Below are 27,832 nucleotides of genomic sequence, written 5' to 3' on the forward strand. Positions count from 1 at the left end.
TCCTTGTCTGTTAGCATTTGCCTTCTGTTATTTCTGTCTTGAAGTCCTATAGGGATTCCCAGATCCTCCTCTCTAGGCCATAACTCTATTCTTGATTCATTAGTCTTACTCCAGTCCTCCCATGCCAGGCCTTCTCCACTGGTTAAACATGTTTGAGGTGCTGAGCCATCCATTTTTGCATTGTATATGAGTTCTTCAAAAATTGCAATGAAAGACCTGGCCTTTGACTCAGAAGTATCTGAAGTATTTACAGATTACAGTGCTTCCCCAAGACAAACAGTTTCCACAAAGCTCCCTTCATATCCTTGTTCCTCAAGCTGTAGATAAAAGGGTTGAGCATGGGGGTGACCATTGTATAAACAATGGATGCCACTATCCCAGTGTCTGCAGAGTAGGAGGATGATGGTTGGAAGTACACCAGAAAGACAGTTCCGTAGAACAGAGTGACCACTGTCAGGTGTGAGCCGCAGGTGGAGAAGACTTTGTGCTTCCCCCCAGCGGAGCGGATCCTGAGGATGGTGTGCATGATGTGCGCATAGGAGACCAGGACACAGGTGAGAGGGACCACGCCCGAGAGCGCGGCTTCAGCAAACACCATGAGCTGGAAGGTACGGGTGTCTGAGCAGGCAAGCTTGAGGAGTGGGAGAAGATCGCAGAAGAAGTGTGGAATGGAATGGGAGGCACAGAAGGAGACTTGAGCCATCTGGAGTGTAAGTGAAAAGGCCAGGAGGTTGGAGCAGAGCCAGGATGTGGCCACCAGAAACAGACATCTTTGGGGACACATGGTAGTGGTGTAGTGTAGAGGAAGGCAGATGGCCACATAGCGGTCGTAGGCCATCACAGCCAACAGGAAGTCATCCAGCATTGCCAGTGTCATGAAGAAATACATCTGCAGAAGGCACCCAGTGTGGGAGATGGTGTGATGCTGGGTTTGGATGTTGGTCAGCACTTTGGGGACAATAGTGCAGGTGAAACAGGTATCGATGAAGGACAGGTTGGCTAGGAAGAAGTACATGGGTGTATGGAGATGCTGATCAGACATGATGGCCAGGATGATGGACAGATTCCCCAACAGGGTGACCAGGTACATTCCCAAGAAGAGGGTGAACAGGACAGGCTGGTGCTGTGGGTGCTCAGAGAATCCCAGAAGTAGGAAGTCGGACAGGACAGTTTGATTTCTAGTTTCCTTCTAAGGCAGATAAATTAGCAAAGAGTTATAGTTAAATACTGGGTTTTTAAAGGGGTCACAGATCCAAAAGACTTAGTTTCTTGTTCCTTACAGAGGCCACTGACAATGGCCGGTGCTTGTACCTTTCCATTTGCAAATATGTATGGTCATGATGAAACACTGCAAAGAGATGCTGTTTGGCTTCCCCATCGCTGTACTGTGCTGAGTTCTCCCCAAAGACTGTTGAATGAGACTAAACTGGAACTTTTTCCCCTCACATAGTCTCTCTCTCTGTATGAGTGTTCTGCCTGCATACCACATGTATGCTTAGTGCCCACAGAGGCCGGAAAGGGGCACTGGATGCCCTGGAACTGGAGTCACAGATAGACGAGAGCTGCTCTGTGAGTCCTGGGAACTGAACTGGGTCCTTTGCAAGAGCAACCAGTGCTCTTATCTGCTGAGCCACTACTCCAGCCCCTAAACCGGAATTCATGCCTCTTCAATCTTGGCTCCTTTGTAAAGACCTATAAGATTACAGTTTCAGCCGGGTGTGGTGGCGCACGCCTTTAATCCCAGCACTCAGGGAGGCAGAGGCAGGCAGACCTCTATGTGTTCAAGGCCAGCCTGGTCTACAAAGGCAAGTCCAGGACAGCCAAGACTACACATAAAAACCTTGTCTCAAAAAAGAAAAAAAACCCATCCCACCAAACCCCCCTAATATTACAGTTCCAACCTCAGTCCCTTGGGTGACACTTCATTTAATGCAGTTTATTTCTAAAGTTTAGTAGACAGCACAAAAAGTTTTCTTTTGTTCTCCCTCCCTCCCTCTATCTCTCTCTCCATCTTTTTTTCTGTATGCATTTTAAGGAAGACAGAAAGAGAAAGACTTCTTCACAGAGACTTAGACATACATACTTAGCCCCTTTGCCTCTGATCACCACTGGAGTGTGAACCTGAAAAGCACATTACGGTTAAGGTGCATCATTTTCACTTCATCTTAATTTCACTCTAGCATAAGGACCCTCTTGAGACCAGAAAGCAGCCCTCTCTGAGCCCCGTATTCTCAGGCTGACCTTGCTGGCTATTTTACTCTCTGAATCACTCTTTCTTCATTTGGAGGTGGGACTTCTCCATAGTGTACTGTCATTGCTAAGACAGCACCTGTAGAAAGCTGGGTCTCCCTCCCTGTGTGTAGGTCATTGCCTCACAATGCTGGGACACGACGTGAAGGGAGGTGGCAGCGAATGTGCGTCCCGGTTCTGGTCCTCACATGCCTCTTAAGTTTGGGGAGCTGTTTACCCACTTCAAATTTCTCCTTTCTGGCTCACAAAATGTACACAAAAATCTTACCTGAGAAGTTTTTTGAGAAGCCCAAATGCTGGGGTCATCTGAAGTGCCTTCAGGAGTCATGGTGTATAACCCAAGGGAGAAATTTCAGCATTTTTTTCTCAGCCATGGAGAGGGACAAATGAAGAGAACATTCAATGACAGTTGGTGCTAATGTCGTGTGTGTTTAGTCTCTTGCAGTGTGACAGGATTTCTCTACTCTTTCCTCTGTGTACAGGTATTGAGAATGTCATTTAATGTCTCTGAGTTTGTTTTACAAATCTGCCTAAGTGGGATAATAATATGAGAGTATATAATGTTCTGATAATTAAGTTTGATAATTACTTTAAATTATTTGGGATAAATCTAGCACATAAAATACTCAGAATAATAATAATAATAATAATAATAATAATAATAATAATAATAATAATAATTACTATTGTTACTATTATTATTATTTTACTGTCTGAAGGTCGGGTTTATAGGTTGTGAGGTGTCAATATTAAGTGAGAATTTTTGGCCCCTTCATCTTTGAGCAGTCGAGAATATCAGAACAATCTATGGAAAAGCATCCACTTTTGGAACATGGAAAGCATGCATCAACTTTTAAGTAACTTAATTATCACTGTCCAAATAGTATTATTATACACCAGCAATGAATAGGACAGTGCTCAATTATTTGCCAGTTAAATGCTTGACCGAGAAGCACCTCATGAACACCAAATATTCTGACTAATATAAAATAAAATTGAAGACTGAGGTGGTCCTCGGAGTGTCATATTGTGCTAGGCCCCTCATGTAGTGATCAGAAGATCTGGAAAGTGGTTGCCAAAAGGAAGAAATAGTCTATTGTGTGTGTGAAGACATGTCCCATGAATTGTAGGGAGATTCTGTGCCCCCTTCTTCGTCTCTGTGCCCCAGTCTTACCTGGAGATCCCGCTAGTCTTACATCGCGCCTTTACCACACAGGTAGCTGAACTCACCAGCTCATTGTCACCCCAAGAAAACATGACTGTAGTCACACTGTCTGCCTTGTTTATAGATGCAGTGCAGACTGAAGTCTCAGGTCTGTAATGACCCCTCAGGTCTAAGAGCCAAGAGGAGCGAATAATTTTAATATGCAATGTCTCCTGAGGTCCAATCCCAGATATGCCAGTTAGACAAGATAGGGCAATCTTCCAGTGACCAGCTGCCTCCTCTGGCTTGCAGTCCCATGAGTCCCATCCATGCTGCTATTAACTCTGTTCAAAGTGACCAGGGCTGGAACGCACAGGGTTTTTGTGCTTGCTTTTCTCCTGAGCTTCAGGTTGACATCCTCCTCCTCATCATTTCTTGTGCTCAGCTGACTTCCTTGTTATGAAGACCATGATTCTAATCAGAGCCAAGTCCTCATGCAGGAAGTATGCATGCTCCAAAACATTACAAGTGAAAAATAAAATTGGTTAGGAGTCACAAATACCTGCAGAAGGTATACAAAAGAGATCACTCTCTTGCTTTCTATGATGCTGGGTATCAGAGATAATACTAATTAATGTGTAGGTAGCCTCTGTATTAGGAATGAGTTCTGTGCCTGTCCTTATTTATTTATTTATTTTTGCAAACATAGATTATGGATACTGAGGGTGAGGCTCAGTAACAGAATGTATCGAGCATGTTTCAAAGTCCTGGGCTTGAGTTCGTACGTACAAAACATACAAAAGAGTCTATAAAATGATCATTCAATGCCCACTTCCTTACGATTCAGTTTATGTAGTACATGGTTTGTTGAGTTCACACTGGCATCCTAACATATTGAACCATGTACTATTTAAACTGCACTGTGAGGGGATGGATGCTAAATTGTCATGAAACAGTGTACCTCTCTCCAATCATGTCCCATCCTTCCTTTTCTTCAAGAAACTCCTATGGAACTCCAGGCATGAGCCCTGATGCCTGGCTGCTCTCTTTCCTGGTCTTTTCTGTCACGTTCTACTCTGTTTCCTCATGTTTTGTTCTCATGTGTTTTGTTTCTTCCTTTATCTTATTGGATTAATTTATTCATTTTCCTATGAAGTCTTAAGATGGAAGGTTAGCTCATAATTTTACAGGTCTATTTAAAAAATATCTACCATTTGTAAGTTAAATTGGTATTTATTCCATTGAAAATACTTTCTGATGAATAATCATTATGTTAGTTTCTTTTATTCCTAGATTTTTTTCCTACTGAGTTTCCAGCTTCTAAACAGATAGGAATTTCTACTTGCATTTGTGTGTGTGTGTGTGTGTGTGTGTGTGTATGTATGTGTCTATGAGCATGTGTGCATGTGAATGCATGTGTGTGTATGCGTGTGTGCATGTGTGTGTATGTGTGTGTGCATGTGTGTGTATGCGTGTGTGCATGTGAATGCATGTGTGTGTATGCGTGTGTGCATGTGTGTGTATGTGTGTGTGCATATGCGTGTGTGCATGTGAATGCATGTGTGTATGCGTGTGTGCATGTGTGTGTATGCGTGTGTGCATGTGAATGCATGTGTGTGTATGCGTGTGTGCATGTGTGTGTATATGAGTATGCGTGTGTATGAGTGTGTGTGTGTGTACCAAAGTTCAACTCAACTGTTTTCCTCAGTTTCTCTCTACCTTGTTTTCCTGAGATAGATTCTCTCGCTGAACCCGGAGCTTGCTTGCTGCTTTAGGTAGTCTGGCTGTCCAGCAAGCCTCGGAGATCTGCCTTTCACTGCTTCCGCAGCATTGAGATTATGTGTTCTTGCACTCAGGTTAAAAAAAAATGATTTTATTTATGTATTGTGTATGAGTGCTCTATCTGCAAGCATACCTGCGTGACAGAAGAAGGCATTAGATCACATTACAGATGATTGTGAGCCACCACGTGGTTGCCAGGAATTAAACTCAGGACCTCTGGAAGAGCAGACAGTGCTCTTAACTGCTGAGCCATCTCTCCAGCCCCTTGGGTTTTTGTTTGTTTGTTTTTGTTTTTTCGAAACAGTGTTTCTCTGTGTCCTAGATTTGATTTACAGACAGCGCTAGCCTCCAACTCACAGCGATTTGCCTGCCTTTGCCTCCCAAGTGCTGGGATTAAAGGTGTGAGCCACCATGCCAGGCTCAGGTTTATTTTTTAAACAGGGCTTCTGAGGGACCAAACTCAGATCTTCATGCATGTGTAGCAAGCACATTTTGATGGTGCAATCTCCCCATCCCTTCCAGTCACATTTCTGTTACGGTGGTCCTGAATTCTATAAGAAATCATGTTGAGCAAGCCATGAAGATCAAGACAGTAAGCAGAGCTCCTCCATGGCCTCTGCATCAGCTCCTGTCTCCAGGTTCCAGCCCTGTTTGAGTTCCTGTTCCAATTTTCTTCAATGGTGGACTACAATGTGAGTGTAAGCCAAACAAACCCTTTCCTCCTCAGCTTGCTTTCAATCATGGTGTTTCATTGAAGCAAGGCAAACAAACCCTAACTAGGAGAATAATCATTATCACTTCACTTTTCTAGGAACTTGGATATGGATGATTAGTAGCAGCTTCAGACTATCAGCATGTTCATGAATATGAAATCAAGGCTTCCTCTGGATGATCAAGACCGCCAGGTTGTATCTGGCTAAAAGTGAGAACAGAATAGAAACAAGGAGGCAATAAAGGAAGAGCGTGGAGTGTGTGCACATGAGAGAAGTGGGCAGGGGGTGGTGGAGATCAGAGTCTTTCTGACTTGAAATCTTCCCTGGAATTTTTGGCCATCCTCATCACCTTTCTCCATCACTGTGAGAAGTCTGCCTTCCCTGCTGGGGCTGCTTCCTACTGACGAAAGCATCCGTGTTCTTTCCTAACAGAACAGACTAAAGACTCAGGGGTGGACTAATGTGCCTCAGAAACAGAGGCATCAGATAACGAGCTTTTCATGTATAGTGTCTCCTGGAACCCGGTCCCCGGCATGGTAGCTAGAAACTAGATGGAGCTGATGTCCAACCTCCTTGCTGTCCCTTTCGATCCTGGATTCTTGATTCCCATCACTATCAATGACATCTTCACTTTAGAGTAACCAGGTCTGGGAAACTTGAGTCCTCCCCCTCAGGGAATTATGGAGTTGGGCTGGTCTAGCTGCCTTGAGAGGCATGTGTCATAGGTCTTTCAGATTAGAGTCATGGCTCCTGGGGCACTGTGTGCCTTTCAGTTCCTGAGAAACCGAGGCACTCCCTCATGTGGTGGAACATGCAGGCCACCTGTGTATCTCTGTGTTCCCTAGAAGTCAGTGAAGCATGCAGAATTTGGCAGGACCACTAGTCTTAGACATTATTGTTGAGAACCCTGTACAGCTTGCAAATGTCATTTTATCCTGGCAACTACCATTATATTCTTCCTGGAAGCCACCATTATATTATGTTTCTGATTACGTGTTTAAAAAGACTGATTTCTTTCAGTAAACTTGTCTCAGCCTCAGTCTTGTTATGACCTGTCTGACTCTGACCTGATTGGCATTCCTTCCGGTCATAATCATGTAACCCTGGCTTGTTAAGTAAATGCTGGCGCCTACCCTCTCCTCTTGTTACCCCTCCCTGGCTACTGTTCCCCATCCAACCTGTTATGGAGTCTATAACTTCCAACTGACTGTCAATTCTCAAGAGGAAATCCCATACATGGAAACAGCCTAACTGTCCCTCAGTAGAAGAATGGGCTAAGAAACTGTGGTACATTTACACAATGGAATACTACTCAGCTATTAAAAACAAGGAATTCCCGAAATTTGTGGACAAATGGATTGATCTAGAAATTGTTATAATGAGTGAGTTCACCCAGAAGCAAAAAGAGACAAATGGTATATACTCACTTATATCAAAACACTAGTCCAAGGGATACGTACCATGAAAAACTTTACTTACCAAGAAAGTGAGTCAGAGGAGAGGACATCCTATTGAGATTTTAGGCGAGAGTAACATGGAAGAATAAGGAAATAGTAGGACCCACAGGGTCCTGGAAACCTACAAGAAGAACTTTATGACAGGCAGATCTGGGTCCTGGGGTCCTCCTCAAACTAAGGCACCAGCCAAGGAGAATATAGGCATTAAACTTTGAACCCCTACCAAGACCTAGCCGACGATCATGATATTCTCCACCGTTGAGTGGAGAGTGAGATCTGACTCTCACATGAACTCTGGTGCCCCTTTTCTGACCACGTCCCCTGGATGGGGAGGCGTGGAGGCACTCAGAGGAAGGATAGCAAGTTACCAAGAAGAGACTTGATATTCTAAGAGCATATATAGGGGGAGGATGTCTCCCTCAATCACAGACATAGGGGAGGGGAGAAGGGGGGAAGTGGGAGGGAGGGAAGAATGGGAGGAAACAGGGGAAGGGCTATCAATCGAGATGTAATATGAATAAAATAATAAAATGGAAAAAAAGAGAGGAAATCCTATCAGTCACCAGAAAATAAGTAATAATAAATGGGTGGAACAGACTTGGCCTGGGAGTGGATAGCAGAATAGTTTTTAGAGACCTACAGTTCTAGTATATAGAAAAAACCCAAAGCGACTTGTTCTCTGTGTCCACAGAGGGTAGAGATATGATGCATATAAAGTCTGTGTAGGTAGCAGGGCTTCGTTAGGCAAGATTATTCTAATGTTTACAATATTGTCAGGACAGTAAAAATTCCAACATGGATGGAGGATCCTACGAAGCCCCCTATTGCTGAGGAACTATTGGTAGTTGGTGGCTACTGGGAGAAGGAGTATCCATTTTCCTCAGGGATGCTGCCCTGGGAGGGCTGCCTGTGTTCCAGTGGATGGCCCTACACCCATGCACATACCAGCATCACCAACTGGACTCGTCATTAAAATGAGTACATGAAACTGGAAGGGAGCTATGATGAGGTGATTTGGGAGGACCTAGAAGTGAAGGACTAGGAGGCAGATTCACTATCAAAATACATTGTACACATTTACAAAATTCTCAAAGAATAAAAGATGAATTTAATAAAATTGTATATTAAGTATTTTAATATTAACATCAACATCAATAAATAGCAATTAACCAAACATTAATAAAATAATTGATATTAATAAATATTATTGATAACATTACTATTTATTAAAATAAATTTAATAAAATTGTTAAATTAATAATATATAAATATAATAAAACATGTACAAACAATTTTATTGCATTTTATTTTCTATAAAATATGTATAAACTACATACTATTTATATTTGCTTATGTTTGTTCTTTGTATAGATTAAATCATTCATTGATCTTTTTTCAGTCAACCTGATATTTGCAATATTCATGTTGACAGCTACAGCTACAGGTCATTTTTCCCCACCACACTATGTTAAAGTTTCATATTTTCTTTACCATTATCATCATTACTAGGGACTTTAAAAGTTTTGAAATTCTCATTCTTTCCCTTTTTAGAAAAGAATATTATGAACATGCCATCTACTGTGTGGTACCACTATTAGTTTCTGAGTGTGCTATCATAAAACACATCGATATTTTGGCAAGTAAATGTTCATACCAAATGGAAGAAATAGCCACATGTCAATGACAGTCAGATGTGGCTATATGATAAATTAACTGAAACTCTGTGAATTGCCTCTTAGTGAGTTTTGGACTTCAGAAGTGCAGCTTGAAGATTCAACATCCTTAGTTAAATGTGAACTATTCATTCTCTTGTTGATGAGCATTTGAGTCTGTCACGTTCTTTCCATTATTAAAAAAATCATTACCTCAAGGGGAACACCTAATCTCATAAAAATGAATAAACGTCAATTAAATAAACATGTCCTGGCTCCTCCATTATGTATTTCTTCTTTTTTAAAAACTTGAACATGAGTCCTAAAGAGGACACATTTACATTAACAAGAATACATTGTGATTTGTGCTCACTATTGCTAGTTTAGTAATATCCAGAGATTTATCATTCCATTAGAAATGGCCAGAAAGCTGGCATTTTGTTCACTATTGAACTTATATGAGGCTAGTGTTTTTTTTATGCACAAGAGAGTAAAACCATAATAAATGAAGCACAAAATATTTTTCCATGTTTAGTTTATGCTGTAAAAATCCTCCACAATCTCCTGGTGCTTCTGTTCAAGTTTCTTTATAGTATGTGCTAATTCCAAGTATGTGGAGTTGTTTGCTAGGTTGTTGAGGCATTGGCTCAGGGCTTCAGAGTAGCAGATGGCAAGGTGTGATCATAACACACACACACACACACACACACACACACACACACACACACACACACAGGAATCTTGAGGGTTTCCTTACATGATTATGGAAGCTAAGAGGGCTCACGATGGTCTGAAATCTGGAAACCCAGGTAATCCAATGTTGTCCGTTCCTAAAGGCCCCGAACAAGGGGGGTCAGCACTGTAAATCCTCGTCTGAGTCTGAATGATTTGAGAATGAAGAGTGCTGATTTTCAAGGGCAGAAGATGGATGTCTTAGCTCAAGGAGAGGGTACATTAGATGTGTCTGCCTTTTTGTTCTGTGGGCTCTTGGTGGATGGGATGATGCCCACCCACGTGGATGAAGGTGATTTTTTTTGTTCGTTCCACGGATGCAATAATAATCTTTTCTTAGAAGCAGTCTTAGAAACACACCAGAAAATAACATTTACCAGCTAGGTGATTATCCCTTACCACATCCACATTAACACATAGAAATGAACCACCACATTGTGTAAGAGATTTATTTATTGGTCAGTGGATGAGTGGAAGTCTTCAGACTCAGCGTGAGGTCTGTGGAAGAAAACAAGGAAGAAAGGAGGACGGGGTAAGAAGGAGAATCTTGTAGTTCTACAAAGTACCAGGAAAACTTTGGCCAGTGGGGCACCCTAGACTCTAAGAAGTCCTCCAGAATGAGTCTCTGGAACAAACCTGTTTTGGTACCTGTGCATTGCTCTGATGTTGTATCATCGTCTAGAAACATACATGCCGCAAACACAGCTGAACGTTGTTGACTGTTGATTTCACTCCTACAGGTAGTGAAATATAAGTATTCTACTCTGTTCTTTTAGCCAGCTTCTTCAAGGCCTGCTTCATATCTTTGTTCCTAAGGCTGTAGATGAAAGGATTCAGCATAGGGGTAACTACTGTATAGATGACAGTGACCACTCTGTCCTTTGTTACCGAATAGGTGGATGAAGGACGAATGTACACAGATATTATGGTTCCGTAGAACAGAGCTACAACTGTGAGATGGGACCCACAGGTAGAGAAGACTTTGTACCTTCCTCCCCCTGAGGGGACCCTCAGGACAGTCCGAGCAATGTAGACATAAGAGACAACAATAAAGATAAAAGGGCTCATGATCACGGCAGAGCCTTCTGTGAAGGCCACCAGCTCATTGATAGACGTGTCAGAGCAGGAGAGTGTTAGCAGTGGCTGGACATCACAAAAGAAGTGGTGAATGACATTGGGTCCACAGAAGGAGAGGCGGCCCATGAGAATTGTGTGGGCGAGTGAGTGAAGATGGGACACAGCCCAGGATGCCACCACCAGCAGACGACAGCGCCTGGGACTCATGGCTGTGGTGTAATGAAGTGGATTGCAGATGGCAACATAGCGGTCAACGGCCATCGCAGCCAAGAGGAAACTGTCTGTGATACCAAATGCCACAAAGAAGTACATTTGAGTGAGGCACTGGGCAAAGAGAATAGTCTTTCTTTGTGACAGCAAGTTCACTAACATCTGTGGCACGATGACAGTGGTAAAGCAGATGTCCACCAGGGACAGGTTGGAGAGGAAGAAGTACATGGGAGTATGTAGGCGAGCATCTCCCTGGATGGATGCAATGATGACTGAGTTGCCAATCACATTGACCAGGTACATGGCAAGGAAACCAGCAAAAAGCCATACCTGTTGTCTGGGGTCACTGGTCAGTCCTAGAAGGAGGAATTCTGTTATGTGGCTCTGGTTTTCCTGGAGCATTGCTGTCCTGCAAGCAAAATATATGCAAGGCATGTTAGATGTGTGTTTTGTCTTGGAGTCTTTGGCCTGCTGGGGGCCAGGGGGAACACCTCTTGAAGTATTCCAGTCCACGCATTGTGTAAGGAGGCTGCTCATAATGGTTGCCATATTGTCTGTAATATGACTTCATAGAACTGGTGTTGGGGTACTCTGGGTTCACATCAAATTTTGTAACTAATTTTGTGAACTCAAATGAAAGTGCTTCAGCTCTTGTTCTTTGTCCAGAAGACAAAATTTTATGGTAACCACATTCTATTTTGACCATAGGAAAGGTGTGCAGAAAAATAGTCATTTTGTTCAATTTCCAAATGTATATTGATGACATCTGTTAGTCCTGTTTTTATTGCAGTACTTCCTTCTCTGTGCAACATTACTCTACCTAATGCTTCTAGCAAAAGCTTTCTTCTTCCTTTGTAAGGAAAAGTAGGGGTCCCAAGATTTCCTTGTAGAAGTCCCATATGCACTGTAGGGATGCATCCTGGGTCAAATTCATCTTGAGAAAAAAATACTTTTGTAATTCATTTGTTAGCTTAAAATATGGGGGCAAAAGTCTAGGCTAGGAGTGGCTTGTTTTGGAAGTTTCACATGCCAAGCAGAGTGCATAACTATCTAATGTGAGTAGGAAGGTGAAGGATCACTTCCCATAGAACTCTGTTGACTTAACGTTGGGCTTGGTGTTCCACGCAGATGGTGTCTCATGTTCTACAGCAGACAGCGTCCAGCTTAGCTAGAGAGGAAAGAGGCAGAGAACAAACACAGGGCCAGCTACAGGATTTATGTGCAAAGGTGTGAATGTGGAGAGTGAGCGGGGCATTGCCTCCAAGGATAAAGAAAAATAACCTCAAAGCAAGGGCTTGTAAGTTGAATCTGAGAGCCTGACACAGAGATAGATATCAAAGCACACAAGCCACAGAAACATTTCTAGACAAGGATCTACTTCAAAAGACTTAGAGAAACCTCACAGGGCAAGAAGAACTTTATAGCTTATGGGAGAATAAATAAAATATGAACAGAAAGTAGACATGAGCAAATACCCTAATAAATGTATTTTTTTTCATAAAATATCCCATAGGAATCGATGTACTGATGAAATAAAAGTGAGCTTGGGTGTATAAATGCAAGCCTGTAACTCTGGGTACTTACCATGGGTAAGAAATTCCTTTTAAAAATAACTTTATTTATTCACTTTACACCCCAATGGCAGGCCCCTCCCTTCTCCCTTCCCAGTCCCTTCATCCATTCTCTTCCCCCTTTCCCCTCTTCTAGTCTTCTCAGAAAAAGGGAGCCCCCCTCTATACTAATCCGCCTGACACATCAAGTCATTTCAGGACTAAGCACATCCTCTTTCATTGAGGCCAGACAAGGCAGCCCAGTTAGGGTAAAGTGATCCAGAAGCATGCAACAGAGTTCATGTCAGAGACAGCCACCACTCCACTTGTTAGAGTACCCACATGAAAACCAAGCTGCCCATCAACTACATAGTGCAGGGCCCTAGGACCAGCCCATTCTTGCTCTTTGGTTGGTGTTTCAGCCTCTGTAAGCCCCCATGGGCCTAGGTTGGTTGACTCTGTTGGCCTTTTCATGGAGTTCTTGTCCCCTGAGGGCCTTATATCCTCCCCTCCCAACTCTTCCACAAGACTCCCTGAGCTCTGCCTGATGTTTGGCTATGGGTCTCAGCATCTGTTTTTGATCTGCTGCTGGGTGGAGCCTCTCAGAGGACAACTCTGATAGGCTCCTGTCTGCAAGCATAGCAGACTATTGTTCATAATGTCAGGGGTTGTCAATCTTCCATGGGGTGGATCTCAGGTTGGGCCAGGCATTGGTCGGAAATTCCTTCAATCTAAGCTCCATCTTCATCTCTGCACATTTTTGTCAGCAGGGTAAATTTTGGGTCAAAGGTTTTGTGGGTAGGTTGGTGTACTCCTCCCTGGATGAAACTAGAAAATATCATCCTGAATGAGGTAACCCAGACCTAGAAAACACACACGGTATATACTCACTTATAAGAGGATGTTAGACGTACAATACAGGATAACTATACTATAATTCAAAGACCCAAAGAAGGTAAGTAACAAGGAGGGCCTAAGGGAGGATGCTTGAATCTCACACAGAAGTGGAAATAAATAGATATTGCAGGTGGATGAAGAGAGAGAACTGGGTGGCTAAGAAGATCACCATTCAGTCCAGGCAATTTAGTGAGACTTTGTATTCCAATGAAAATTTAAAATGGGATGAGAACGTAGCTTCCTAATAAGAGTGTTTGTCTAACATGCTTGAGAGGCTCTGGGTTCAATTCCCAAGTGAGAAAAGAAACCCCACAAAACAAACAAAACATGGGGAAAAAGTGAAAGAGAGGAAAGACAATGTATCTATTACAATTAAAAATGTAGAAATCGGTTACATCTAGGATGTATATTTTTGTAATTAAAAATAAAATAGTAATTGATATGACCATGATTTGATCAACTAACAATTAACTTGTATAATTATCCTAAACAGCCTGTAATAGCACTTTCAAAGTGCTGGAAGCAACCAAAGACATACCCAACCCCCCTTAAGGGAAATGGGGCATCATTCTCTTAAGATTTCTTCCAAATGATTTGGTATAACAGATTGATATGATTCTATAGACAGATAAGGTAAAATAGTTAGATAAGATCTACAAAACCTCAGAGTCCTACAGAATATGATATTTAAATGTGTTTTTATTATTTTAAAGATTAATTGACAATGGGACAGGTTAACTCCTGGCAACATGCAACCTACCTCAAAGAAGATGATGAGCATCAAAGAACCTCCTTATGGAGATGGCTTCAAACATGGCAAACAAGCCACTGGGCAAAATGTCCTCATTTCTGCCACAAACAGAATTCTGCCTAAAAACGGGCAAGCTTGGATGCAGGCAGAGTGGATGGCTGAACTCTGCCAAGACAGGGTAAGCAAGTCTTCAATTGTTCCTGCCTCACAAATATGTCTGTCAGATATGTTGAGCCAGAATGCTGAAGATGATTCTACAACGTTTTAGAGAGTTATGGGTGACTGTTCAGGCAGCAAACTGTCTCTGTCATCTTCTCATATTGGAAGCTGCTAACCTGCACTCCCTGTATACTCAGGTAATTAATTTTACTCCTTCTCAAGTCTCTGATGGGGTTGAAGACCAGATAGTTTAGTTTTACAATTAAGCTTAGTTGCTTAGGGGCTAAGACATTTTTAGGTCTAGATAGATATTTTAAGTTGATAATGATGAGATATGATTGATAGTGATTTATATTCATAATTTTAGACTCACCAAGATAGGAAAGATGCTTTCTTCTAGACTGTCAAATATACATAACCAAAGCACTATGAATGTAACATATATATATATATATATGTGTGTGTGTGTGTGTGTGTGTGTGTGTGTGTGTTTCCTGATTGTTTCCTGGTTCTTCTTGCTGTAGGTAGTTTATTGAATTTATGTGTAATAATATAAATATATATCTATATATAAATATTTAGTAAAAATACAATTTTAGAAAAAGAAGCTGAAAGACAAAACTTAAGTTGTTTACAACACAATGTTAGGTAAAACAGGCACAGCAAAGACTAGATGATGCTTGAAATGCCTAAGAGTTGATGTGCTGACATCCACAAAAGTCAATGATTACCTTTCCTTCAGCAAGATAAATATAAGAACACCAATACATGAGTGTATGAGAAAGCTGAAAGGTTATCATGTGTGTCAATGGATGCTCAAATTCAATGATTATTTTGGAAGTGAATTAAAATAAGCAATGTTTTTCTTTATATTTGTTAGTTTAGCAACTGCTAGTGTGGATGGTACGAACAGAGGCTGATAGGGATGTGGGTATGTATGGACTCATGTATACTATATGTGTAGACTGATACACTCAACTAAAGAGAAATTTGGTTTTTCAGTATTTTGTGACCCAGCAGTTCTCCTACATGTATTTTTTGGAGAGATGCTGCCATAGGGAAACTCACAGATGGGGATATTTTGTGCTGTCATTTGTTTGAGGCAGTCTGGGTGTCTATCACTGGGCTGATAAATGGGACAGAACCACACCTTGAATCTGTTTATCAATAATGGACTAGAATTTTCCAGAGCCAAATTGATGGATTTTTAAGAAGAAATACATATTCTGGGTGCAAAAAATAAGAAGGCGAATGAGATTCATAGCACAACATGCTTCATGTAAGTTAAAATAAAACACAGTAACACATGTCCCTGAACATTAAACACATTAGAATCAGGGAGTAATAAAAGCCAGTGCACACATGTTCACAGGTGAGTAAGAACACAGAACAACAAGTAAATTAAAGTGGCACAGTGCTGGTAACATGTGGTTAATTGGATTCTTTATATTCAAAGTCTGTACAAGAAAAAGAATCTCAAGTCTTAAATAGAACTCAGAGGATTTCCTTTTCTGTTTTGTTCCTCAAAACATGTGCTCACCAGGAGCAGAGGTGCAAAGCCATCAGTTCAAGCATGGCCAGTAAAGAGTCTGCTATTTTCTAAACTGTAACCTTTGATACTTTGAAATCTACTTGAGTTGGATTGAAACTCAAGAGTGGAACTTACTAAGCGTGGGAGCTGAGCCTAACCAGCCTCCATGTTAGCTGACATTCCTAATGATGTTGGTGTTTTTCTTTCTTAGGCTAACTGATCCATAATCCACTCAAGTGTTGTCTCCATTTCAGGGTACCAGGGACAAAGAGGAATCTCCCCATGTGGTAAAGCATTTCATGTGACAATGTAAAGTCATGAGGAACAGAATATTATGAACTGTCTTAGAACTTGCCCAATTCATAAGTTTCCAGATTGTGTGCCATGGGAGCATCTGGAAGGGTCAGGAGGCTGATAGGAGTTATGGACAGAAAGGTTCTAAGTGTTTTCATTAATGGGGGAATTCTATTTATGCATTGCATGTATTGAATGACCACATAAAATGTAGTGGGAAGACCGGAATCTTTCATAGAGGTCCTCTGAAAGACTCCATCCAGCAGGGGACTGAAGCTGATGCTTAGACTCACAACAGGGAGTCTTAGGAAAGAGTTGGAGCATTAAAGGTACTTGAGAGGATAGGACCTCCACAAGTAGAACAATGGAGACATAAAATCTGGGTGGGAGTGGGGGTGCTGTTGAGACTAATGCACCAACCAAGGACCATGCATGGGGAGGACTTAGACCCATTGCTCAGATATAGTAGACAGGCAGCATGGGTCCCACAATGTGGGGAGTAGAGCCTGCTTCTGATATGGACTCTGGTGCCCACTTGTTTAACACTTCCCCCTGGTGGGGCAGCCTTGCCAGGCCACAGAGGAAGAGGATGCAGACAGTCCAGATGAGACTTGATAGGTTGAGGTCTGATGATAGGGGAGGAGGCCTCCCCTTTCTGAGCACTAGGGGAGGGAGGGTGGGACCAGGATGTGACAAGGCAGGGGGCTACAGTTGGCATGTAAAGTGAAAAAATTAAAAAGAAAAAAAAAAAGAAAATTTAAATAATATGCTTTTTTGGGGGTCTATGTTTAAAGCAAGAGTCTTAGGTTGCTGTCTAGGCTGGCCTCAGACTTGCTTTGTAGCCCAAGATATCCTCAAATTCTTGATACTCTTGCTGTATAACTGTGCCAGACGATATTAATATGTTTTATTTAATAGAAAAAATGAGGCTCAGTGAGGAGTGATTTCCCTGATGTCATGAGGTAGCATCAGTAGGAGTGCTATGACAATTCAGCCTTGCTGGATGTTTTCTCTCCCTTTCACTCTCTTGTATGATTATATGGAGCATGATAAACGAGGCCAGAGGATTTGCAACTTTCCCCAGCAGCTCTGGGTTTAGGGACAAGTAGGTAGGGCTGGGTCTAGAGAAGCTGGCTTTTGCCTGTCACTGTCATGGCAGCTACCACTCTTTCTCACAAAGTACCGAGACCCTTTTTATTGGTAGAGTCTTATTAAAAATAAACACTTCCTTTATTATGTAAGCATAAAGTCTGTGGTACTGGAAACTTAAGGAACAATCTCTAAATCTAGGAAGTAGGGGCAAATGACTTGGTCCATAGTTTCAGCCATGTTGAGCCCCAAATTTCATATTTGTAAAACGAAAGCATCATAAACACAAATAATATCCATGCATAACAAGCCATGGTTGTAGGACTTGTGGGTGGTGGTAGAGTTAAAGATAACAGCTACTTACTCAGGTAAGGGTTGATGACCTCCAGGGTACAAAATTAAGGGTCCAGGCATTCTCTCAGAAGTGTCATTGGCTGTGGTGTTTAGAAGAGAAAGAGGGCATTTGAAGACAGTGAGGGCTTGATGTGGGATGTGCGGACTTGATTTTTTGTGTGTGGTTGAATGTGCGTCTGTGTGTGTGCACCTGTGGGTGCACACATATCTTCGTCTTCTCACCACGCTCCTATCTTTTTTTTTTAGAATAATAATATTTCAAATCTTGCTCCAGACATGAGGAACATATGTCTTTCTCCTGCACGAGCTACCACCACTGCCCTCTTTAGATTTCAGTAACTGTGAATTAGGGGTGGAGACCTGGAAGGAGATTATTTACCCTTCACATGACCTCACTCCAAGGAGACAGCCAGTCTTTCCTTCCACCAACCCCAGGGATCTCATTAAGAAGGGAGACTTGGGAGAACAGATCCTGTGGAGCCTCAGGGTTCACAACTTTCTTCACATCTTAAATAATTAGTGGTTTGTTGCCATTGTGATTTTGAAGGAAATTGAGGTATATGGAGAGTGGTAGGCTGGGGGCTGCTGACAGAGGATGTTTGGTTCTGTGGTTAAAACCCTAGGAGTGGAGATCTGAGGTCCCTGTACTTAAATCAGTCAATGAGAAGCTGTAATTTGGGGGAGGGGTGGAACGTATATTTCTCTAGATTTCAAGGTCTACGTCTAGACATTTACTAAGATAAGCTATAAGAGAAGATTGCCTGGAGAATCAACTGCCTCAGAGCCAAGAACACTGCTCATGTAATAACAGCCAACTGGGCCCTAGGTGACACTGTGTGCAGATGCTTAAAAGTGTAGTGTTCTTGCTATTTTTCATCCTTTGAAGGTGTATTATAATTACACCATTCCCCTCTCTAGCACCTTCTATGCACCCCCTGCTCTTATTAAAATTAATGATCTCTTTCAAAAAAATTTGTTCACGCTCATTCATAGATATACAGCTATTTGTATGTATATTTTCGGGGCCGACCAGTTGGTATTGGATAACCAGTTGGAGTACTCTTCCCTGGGGAACACTATTTCTCTCATTCTCAGCATTCTTAGCTGCCTGTAGTTCCCTGTGTATGGCTGATTTCTCCTGAGTGATCCCTCTTTCAATATGTTAATACTGGAAATTAATATAGTTAATACATCTTCTAATAGCTAATGTGTCTGTTGGCATTTCATTGATAAGGTTATGTTTAGGCAACCATGTTGGTAAGACACACTTCATGGGTACAGCTTCTCTGACATTTTTAGGAGATACAATATCACAGCAGACTTCCTGTTCTTCTGGTTCTTTCAACCTTTTTGCCTTCCCTTCTGCAATAATTCTTTATATGTAGAAGATGTGTTATAGATGTATCAACTGGGACTGGTCTCCATAAGTCAGAATTCTGATCAGTTTTAGTTTCTGTAATGGTTCCCATATGGTGAAAAGAGAAATTTCCTCAATTGAAGGATGAGAACTACACTTAATTGTGGTAAAGGATAAGTACTCAGAGTCTAATTAAGAATTATGGTGGTTTAGTGAAGTGGTCCTCATCCAAAATGTATGACTAATACTAGCTTAGAGCACTTGGCTAGCTTATGGTGCTAGGCATGGTTCCCATCTCTACGATTCAGTCTTAAGTCCAATTATGGAGCTGTTGGTTACCGCTAGGTATGTGTGCCACTACTACACCCTTATGGTTGCTCCCATACCATGCTGGCCATCGTTGTGATCCATAGGAGTGGTAGCTGCGTAGGATTGTTAGTAGCTTCTTCCCTTTGGAAATTTGCATGGCACCTTCTTGTACCATGAAACTTGTCATCCAGGTCAGGTCCTTTTGTCCTGTGACTAAAGTGCATGGTGTCTTTAACAATAGGGACATACCTTCGACCTCTCGGGAGCAATGATGTGATATTTTGGGAGTCTCTTTTGACAACTCAGATGAACAACTCAAAAAAAGGCTTCTCATGTCTGGTGTTGTGATTTTTTTTATAGAGTATATGGGTCTTGGGTGGAGCATTGTCAGCCCAGATTGGAATTTTTAAATTTAAACTATATATAAAATTTATATGTAGACGTCTGTGTTCTATAGGTATTTTTAGGTAGGTTCTCTATGACTTTTTCAGATATCCTTACTGCCATTTTACTTTCCCTCTTTCTTCTGTATTTATCTCCACATTTCTATCTATCTACCTATTTATCATCTATCCATCCACCCATTTATCCATCTGTCTATTGATTCATCTCCATCCATTTGTGTGTGTGTGTGTATCATCATTTATCCATCTATCCATTATCTATTCACACATTTATCTTTTCATCTATCAATCCACCCATTTGATCCCCCCCTTTCTTCACATTTACCTTTCAGATCTCTTGTAGCTTGTTATTTCCTTCTCTGTTACTCTCAGCCATGACCTCTTCTTACTTTCTTGGTTTCCACAGTTATTCCAGGCTATACACATATATCTGAAAAATTGGAGCTATGAAAAATTAGGTGAGAAAGAACTTGTGATGTTTGTTTTTCGGGGTTATCTCTCATTCAATATGATCTTTTCTAGGTCTGTCAACTTACCTACAAATTTCATGATTAATAGTATCCTATAGCATATAGGTATCACATTTTCATTATCTAGTTGTCAATGGAAGGTGTTCTTGATTTTTGTAGGTGTGGGGACTAAGGTTCACTTTTATTAAACACCTTGACAAGATGACATAGTTGAGAAACTATGAATATAGATTCAAGTCCAAAGATACCTTGTTTCTAAGATTTCTACTCATTCTTGTTTTCTGGGCAAACACTACATCAGAGTACGTCTTTAATATTTGCCTGTTGTTTTATCTTCCAAGATCCTGGCTCATCTTCAGATGTTAGCTATTCTTATCCCTTGTTCTGGTGATGGTGACTCAGCTGTTCCTCTACGCGTCCAATGGCTCCAGGAGGGTAGGATTTACCATGTCTCATCTGTGAAATTGTTATGCTTTTATTCAGAAAAAGAAATCTAGGGCTGATGGCAGAATGAAGGAGGGATAAACAAAATAACTTACCATTTTAAGGCCAGTGGGCTGAGCTTTATAAGATAATGGAAGATATGATTTACATATTTATTTATTTGGCCTATACCAGGATTTATTCACATTCTAAAATGTCTCATTATAGTGAACTGAGCATGAAAAAAAAAAGACTAATTGTAAATTGTATGGCATTGTATGGCATGTGAATTCTAGGCGAAACTGTACAGATATGAAAACTATTGCAAATTGTGCTTCATTTCTAGCTTCTAGTTATTCCCTGATTACTGAAAGGTGACAAATAGAGGCAATAACAGGAAGATTGATGTGTCTGTGTACCATTCCACACCATATATCCCTTGGTATATCTTTAAGACCAAGTATCTTATGTGGTATAAATAAAAAGATTCTGACCAGAAGAACTGTGTGTGTGAGAACTTGATGAAATATTTGAGACAGAAGGAAATAGGTGGGTGGATGGATGGATGGATGGATGGATGGATGGACGGATGGATTGATAGATGAATAGATAAATGTGTGAATAGATAATGGATGGATTGATAGATGATGAGATGATACCCACACACACAAATGGATGGAGACGAATCAATAAATAGATGGATAAATGGGTGGATGGAGACGAATCAATAGATAGATGGATAAATGTGTGGATGGATAGATGATAAATAGGTAGATAGATAGATAAAATGAGAATTTTTACAGCTTTGCAGAAGTTATTAATACTGTCAACAAATACTTCTGAATGAATGCTTGTCTTACAAGAACTTTGCCCAATCTCACTGGGTCCTTTTATTTGGATGGAATTTTGGGATAACATGGTTAGTAAGTTCTAGTCACAAGTGGTTTGAATTATTTCTGGACAAGAGTACTGGTTTGACAGTATGAGTTCTTCAAGAAATACTTTTTTTAGTTAGTTTTTTTATTATATTTCTTTTTTAACATATACATTTATTATTACACATAAACACACATAAATAAAATAAACTACATACAGCAGGAATAACCATGAAACAACCAGGAATTATATAAATATTACCTTCATAATGATTTGGCTATTTGTATTTGGCAAACTTGAAGTAAATATCATTCCTATCTTGTTGAGTCTAAAACTCTGAATGAAAATCAATATGTATCATAACTCATCTCTATCAAGTTAAAACATCTATCTAGATCTCAAAACATCTTAAACCCTAACTAACTAAGATTAATTGTAAGACTAAACTTTCTGGTCTTCAACTCCATCAGAGACTTGAGAAGGAATAAAACTTAATTACCTGAGTGAAATGGAAGTGCAGGTTGGCAGCTTCCCAAATGAAAAAAAAATGACAGTTTACTACCTGAATAGTCACCCAAAACTATAATGTTGGAGCATCATCTTCATCCTTCTGGCCCAATTTATCTGACAGACATATTTGTGAAGCAGGAGCTATTGAAGACTTGCTTACCCTGTCTTGTCAGAGTTTGGCCATTCACCCTGCTTGCATCCAAGCTTGCCCATTTTTTTAAGGCAGAATTCTGTCTGTGGCAGAAATGAGGACCTTTTGTCCAGTGGCTTGTTTGCCACATTTGAAGACATTTCCATAAGGGGGTTCAAGATATATTCTTATTTTGGGGCAGAATGGTGACTAATGCTTACCATGGTGATGCTATCATAATTTTGGCTTTCTTGGCTGTTGAAAATGAGTATCACTTTTGTACTTTTCTATGATGGACATAGAGTGTAAATTTGAAGTAAATTGCAGGGTTAGAGTTTTGTGACTGTTCTCCTTGTCTCTTTCCACAGCACAATTTAGATTTTCCTGATTGGCACAACACTACATTTTATAGAATATGAAAGGAATCTTGTTGACAATTTTAAACCTGAGAAGAAAGAAATAATTAAAGATGTAGGAGAGAGAATTGGATACTGAGAGTTCACAATGTCTTGACACAGGCATGTTAATAAGTAGAGTAAGTATTTTTGTACTTTATTTATTTTAAAAATACATTTGTTTTATTACACATATATAAAACAAACTACATACAGCAGGGAGAACCATGTGACAATCATGAGAATCATTAGTTCTATACATGTTACATTCACAGTGGTTTGGCTACTTGTATTTGTCCAGCTTGAGGTAAACGTCTTTCCTGTCTTGTTGGGTCTGAATTTCTGAATGAAATTCAATATATGTCCTATCTCAACTCTAATAACTTAACTTCTTTATCTTGATCTAAAATGATCTTATCCCCTAACCAACTAAACTTGATTGTAAAACTACTATCTGGCCTTCAATGCCCCTCAGGGACTTGAGAAGGAATAGAACTTAAATTCCTGAGTGAACCAGCAGAGTGGGTTAGCAGTTTCCAAAATGTACAAATTGACTTAGACAATCTACTGCCTGAACAGTCACCCAACACTCTCTATAATGTTGGAGCCTCATGGCCATGCCAAATACTTGTCAGATTTTAGCACAAGGAAATATATCCTAAGTCTAAAAGATAGATATAACTCTATCGACATATGAGGTAAAACAGTTGCATAAGGTCTTCAAAAACCTCAGAGACACACAGAATATGGCATTTAAATTTCTTTGACAACAAGACAAGTTAACTACTGATAACACCCAGCTGACCTCAAAGAAGACGATGAGTGTCAAAGAGCCTCCTTATGGAGATGGCTTCAAATGTGGCAAACAAGCCGCTGGGGAAAATGTCCTTATTTCTACCACAAACAGAATCTGACTAAAAATGGGCAGCTTAGATGCAGGTAGAGTCAACGGCCTCACGCCAGTACAGGATAAGCAAGTCCTCAATAGTTCCTGTCCTGCGAATAAGTCTGGCAGAGATACTTGACCAGAAAGCCAAAAGATGTACTTTATTTTTCTAGCTGTGATTTCATTACCAAAACTGAAGTAGCCTCCCAAAGCTCTACTTTGATGTTTATTGATTCTACATTTGAGTGAGTTTCACTTTACTGAAAGTGCTGTGATTGTTTCTTCATCTTTTGAAGCAACCCCTGTTAAATGGCAAGTCCCATTCCTTGACTACTTCCTATAAGAGGTTCTTTTCAACTACACCAAACCTGCACATATTCCTCACCTGAAATCTAACAGTAATCTCTAGTTACTTGATTATGGCATTATCAGAAGTATTAAAGTGTTATTCATCCAAAATAATTATTACACCACTGTGCCTTAGACAATTGATAAATACTGGGTATCTGGTAGGATATGACCTGATATTAAACATGCATTTTGCAAAAACCATTGCTAGAAACCAAATATTTTGTTTTTAAGTCAATGACTTTATTGGAGCCCAGTGCCACTGATAAGGGATATGTTTATGAAAATGTGTAGAAAGGAAGGATAATTTACTGATGTCTTAGATCATATATCAAATATGATAACTCCCTGTTTTTAATCTTTAAAACATTATTTATGAGTTGTGTGTGCCTGTGCATGAGTATGCACACGTTGGGTGGTGGTGCCCGCAGAGGCCAGAAGAGGGTGCTGGCTTCATGGGGATAGAGTTACATGCCATTGTGAGACACCTGACACGGGTTCTGAGAACTGGAATCAAATCCTCTGCATGCTTTTAATTACTGAGCCATCTGTCTAGTCCCATTTTGACCTTTCTATTAGTGAACTCTGTCCATTAACTTCCTCAAACCTCTCTTCATATCTCTGTTCCTCAGGCTGTAGATGAAAGGATTCAGCATAGGAGTCACCACGGTGTACATAACAGTAGCCACCCGGTCCTTCACTACTGAGTACATGGACAGGGGCCTGAAGTAGACATAGATGACACTCCCATAGAACAGGGCCACTACAGTGAGGTGAGAGCCACAGGTAGAGAAGGCTTTCCACTTTCCCGCTGCGGAGGGGATCCTGAGCACAGTGACAATGATTCTCAGGTAGGAGAAGAGGATGCACAGGAAGGGAGTCACAATGACAGCCAGGGTCTCTGTCATGACCACAATCTGGCTGGAGGATGTGTCAGAGCAGGACAGCTTCAGCAAAGGCTGGGTGTCACAGAAAAAGTGCTTAATGACATGGGAGGCACAGAATGAGAGGCGGGACATGAGGAGGACACGGAACAGGGCATGTAGATGGGAGATGGTGCAGGAACCCAGCAGCATGAGGAGGCAGCGCCGTGGCCTCATCACCACATCATAATGTAAAGGGTGGCAGATGGCCACCAGTCGGTCAATGGCCATGGAGGCCAGCAGGTAGCTGTCAGTGTTCCCCAAAGCCATAAAGAAGTACATCTGAATGAGGCATCCCACGTAGGAGATAGTCTTTGTCTCTGAGAGGAAGTTCACTAGCATCTTGGGCACAATGACTGTTGTGAAACAGATGTCCATGAATGACAAGTTGCTGAGGAAGAAGTACATGGGGGTGTGGAGCCTGCTGTCGGAGCGGATGGCCAGGATGATGAGCACATTCCCCACCACAGTGACCAGGTACATGATGAAGAAGATGACAAAAAGGGGTTTCTGCATCCAGGGACTGGAAGAGAGACCCAGCAGGACGAAGTCCGAGGTGCTGCTGCTGTGGTTGTTCATCTCTCTGTTTCAGGATCCTTTTTTACAGAGGTTGTAGGAAATATGTGAGACAAAATTTCATCTGCATACTTCTCTAACTTCAAGTTTGTTAAAAAAAATTTTCACTATTTGCTATGATTTTAAATAATATTTTCTAAGAATTGACAGAAAAATAAATTAAAAGGATACCTAACATAGAACCACAAAGATACAACTCTGCTATTTACTAAATTACACACTGAAGGTCTCCCGTGCTTGGCTAGTAAGTAATATCTGTGTTACCTAATTTACCAGAGTTATTCTTATTTCTGTATATTCGTCTCAGGTGCCTTCTTGACCAATTCCTTAGCTTACTCCTTTCCCTTTCAGAGTAAGAAGCTGTGTTTCTCCTGAAGCAGCTTATTTTCTTACAATGCATCTTTATCAGTGAGGTCCTCCCATTTATGTTCTTGACATAGTTTTGGAGGTGGTGGCCAAAGCATGGAAAGTAGGCAAATAAGCACTGGAATTCATCAATGCCCTTGAAATCTGTAGAATTTGGATAAGATTTTTTTTTGTATCTGCAGAAGAAATATTTATTAGCCTTTATTTAAATATTGTTCATACATTATAATCTTTAATTATAAACTCTACCCCAAGAAAATCACTCAAGAGGAGTAATACAAGCCAGTACCTATTCTACTGATAGTATGTTTTAAAACTTATTAATTTTCCTCTCTACAAGAATACTTTGAGACTAGGTGAGCACCTTTATAAACCTGGCGTGGCAGGAATACTTGGAGTGGAAAGGTTTATATCAGAAATGACGGCCGAGTGATGAGGGAGTGGGGAGAGTGGAGGAAAGGTTAAATAAAGCCAAGGATTAACGGAAAACCACATGGAAACCTCCTATTTTGTGATTATATTAAAATGATAATTAAAAAATGTTTGAACAAAACCACCCTGAATATGTGGATAATGCTCCTCTCAGAAGCTAAGCATCATCAGTGAAAATCCCTACAGCACGTGAGATCTCTCCATGCAAGGTCTTGCTCAAAGAGGCCCCAGAGACCTCCCAAGCACTCCAGTCAACATCAACATTCTTAATTTCCCACCAGAGCCAGACCATGAGACCATTTTGCTGAAGATGCTACATACTTAATTTGTAAGACACTGAGCAGTAAAGCTCGATCTGAAATGGAAGGCTCCTTCATTCTGAGCACTGTCTACATTGTTAGAAGTTGCTATGTAACAAGCTGCTACGGCAAAAAAGTCACCAACGATGTTACTCAATTTGGAGTCTATGACTTCCAGTGATAACCTGCCCAGTAATATAGGGCTACCAGTGCAGTGATGGCATTGCTATTATGGGGGGCAACCAACTGCTTTCTGATTGGATTTGGAGCCCAGTATACAGAAGGGAATTTATGCCTTTGTTAAGAGCCTGTGGCTAGAAAGGTCATAGGCCATATGGGAGAACCTACTACTGTTGTTTTGCTAAACAGGCATGAGATCAAATTGCGTTCTTAATGACTAGACCTATACATTTGTGCTGCTTCCAGACTTCATCAGAGAAATTTCTTTTTGTAGTGGACAGTAGTTAATGAAAGGATCACAGTTTGTCAAAGTGCAGAGTACAGGTGAACATGGAGTGATCTGCCTTAAACAGGCCATCTACTTTCCTCCCTCCAAAGTCAGGAAATGTCACAGGAGATAAGGCAGAAAGAATGCCGGAGCCAAAGGTTGGAGTAAAGTGCTATGAAACAGTGCCTTAAAGTTGTACCACAGACACTGTACCTCGATGAAGCCATGGTTACCTGTACAAATAATAGACCTATTACCATTTCATCATGCATTGGGTAGTAACTCATAAGGGGCTATCTGAAGCTAATGGGTACTGGGGAGGAGTCATTCTCTTCAATGGCATAGCTAGGGATACATTTCTCACTTTCTGACAAGCAACATTCCATTCATACAAATCAACTAACTATTCAGCTCAGTGGGCCTCAAACAAAAGAACGTCAAAGTATGAGAGGGCTTATTGTGAAGGAGAAACACTTCAGGAAGACAAGGGAAAGAAGAGAGGGAAGCAGAAAGTGAAAATGTACAAAACTCGGTATACATGTGTGAAATTGTCAAAGGATTAAAAACAGGTGACTATGAAGTTCTCATGCTAAACATTCATGTAGTAACACAATGCTTAGTGTGTAAGAGTTCAAACCACACTAATATTTAGGAAACAAGTCACAAGTATGGCACCTTCTGGCACTGTTCAGGTACCTGGCTCAGATAATGGACTAAAACAGTACACAAGAGAAAGCTAAAGAAACATGGAGGCATAAATGTTAAAAAAAAAAAATGAGGTTGCCACCCTTTGCAGGCAATATGATTGTACACCTAGAAAATAGAAGACAGCAACTTGTGAACCAGCTATACTTCACCACGATGCTCAAATTCAGATAAGTCTAAAGGCATTAACAGAATGAATTAAAAATGTAATTCAAGAAAACTCTAAATGACATAAGAAGGCAGAGAAATACTTGAGAATAAGCCTGAGGAAATGGAAGAAATTAGTGAGAGTTTTCTGAAGAAAGTGTAACAGTGCAAAATTGAAGATCTGAA

General features: G+C 40.8%; 3 protein-coding genes across 3 annotated transcripts; all 3 read right to left on the minus strand.

Annotated features, from left to right (window-relative positions):
* Positions 1–247: 247 nt before the first annotated feature.
* Positions 248–1,171, minus strand: LOC127207473 (olfactory receptor 1G1-like). The gene has a single exon (XM_051166897.1). It carries the CDS (start codon positions 1,088–1,090, stop codon positions 248–250), a length of 843 nt encoding a protein of 280 aa, XP_051022854.1. The 5' UTR covers positions 1,091–1,171.
* A 9,318-nt stretch (positions 1,172–10,489) lies between these two features.
* Positions 10,490–11,419, minus strand: LOC127207382 (olfactory receptor 1L6-like). Its single transcript, XM_051166778.1, has one exon. It carries the CDS (start codon positions 11,417–11,419, stop codon positions 10,490–10,492), a length of 930 nt encoding a protein of 309 aa, XP_051022735.1.
* A 12,906-nt stretch (positions 11,420–24,325) lies between these two features.
* On the minus strand, positions 24,326–25,252 carry LOC127207324 (olfactory receptor 1L6). The gene has a single exon (XM_051166721.1). The coding sequence runs from the start codon at positions 25,250–25,252 to the stop codon at positions 24,326–24,328; it is 927 nt and encodes a 308-aa protein (XP_051022678.1).
* Between the last annotated feature and the right edge of the window lie 2,580 nt (positions 25,253–27,832).

This window comes from Acomys russatus, chromosome 24 (assembly GCF_903995435.1).
Source record: "Acomys russatus chromosome 24, mAcoRus1.1, whole genome shotgun sequence".
NCBI classification, from domain to species: Eukaryota; Metazoa; Chordata; class Mammalia; order Rodentia; family Muridae; genus Acomys; species Acomys russatus.

Excerpts from the sequence above, each read along its gene's own strand:
- LOC127207473 (XM_051166897.1), bottom strand. The coding sequence starts at position 1,090 with ATGTACCTGGTCACCCTGTTGGGGAATCTGTCCATCATCCTGGCCATC.
- LOC127207382 (XM_051166778.1), bottom strand. The coding sequence starts at position 11,419 with ATGCTCCAGGAAAACCAGAGCCACATAACAGAATTCCTCCTTCTAGGA.
- LOC127207324 (XM_051166721.1), bottom strand. The coding sequence starts at position 25,252 with ATGAACAACCACAGCAGCAGCACCTCGGACTTCGTCCTGCTGGGTCTC.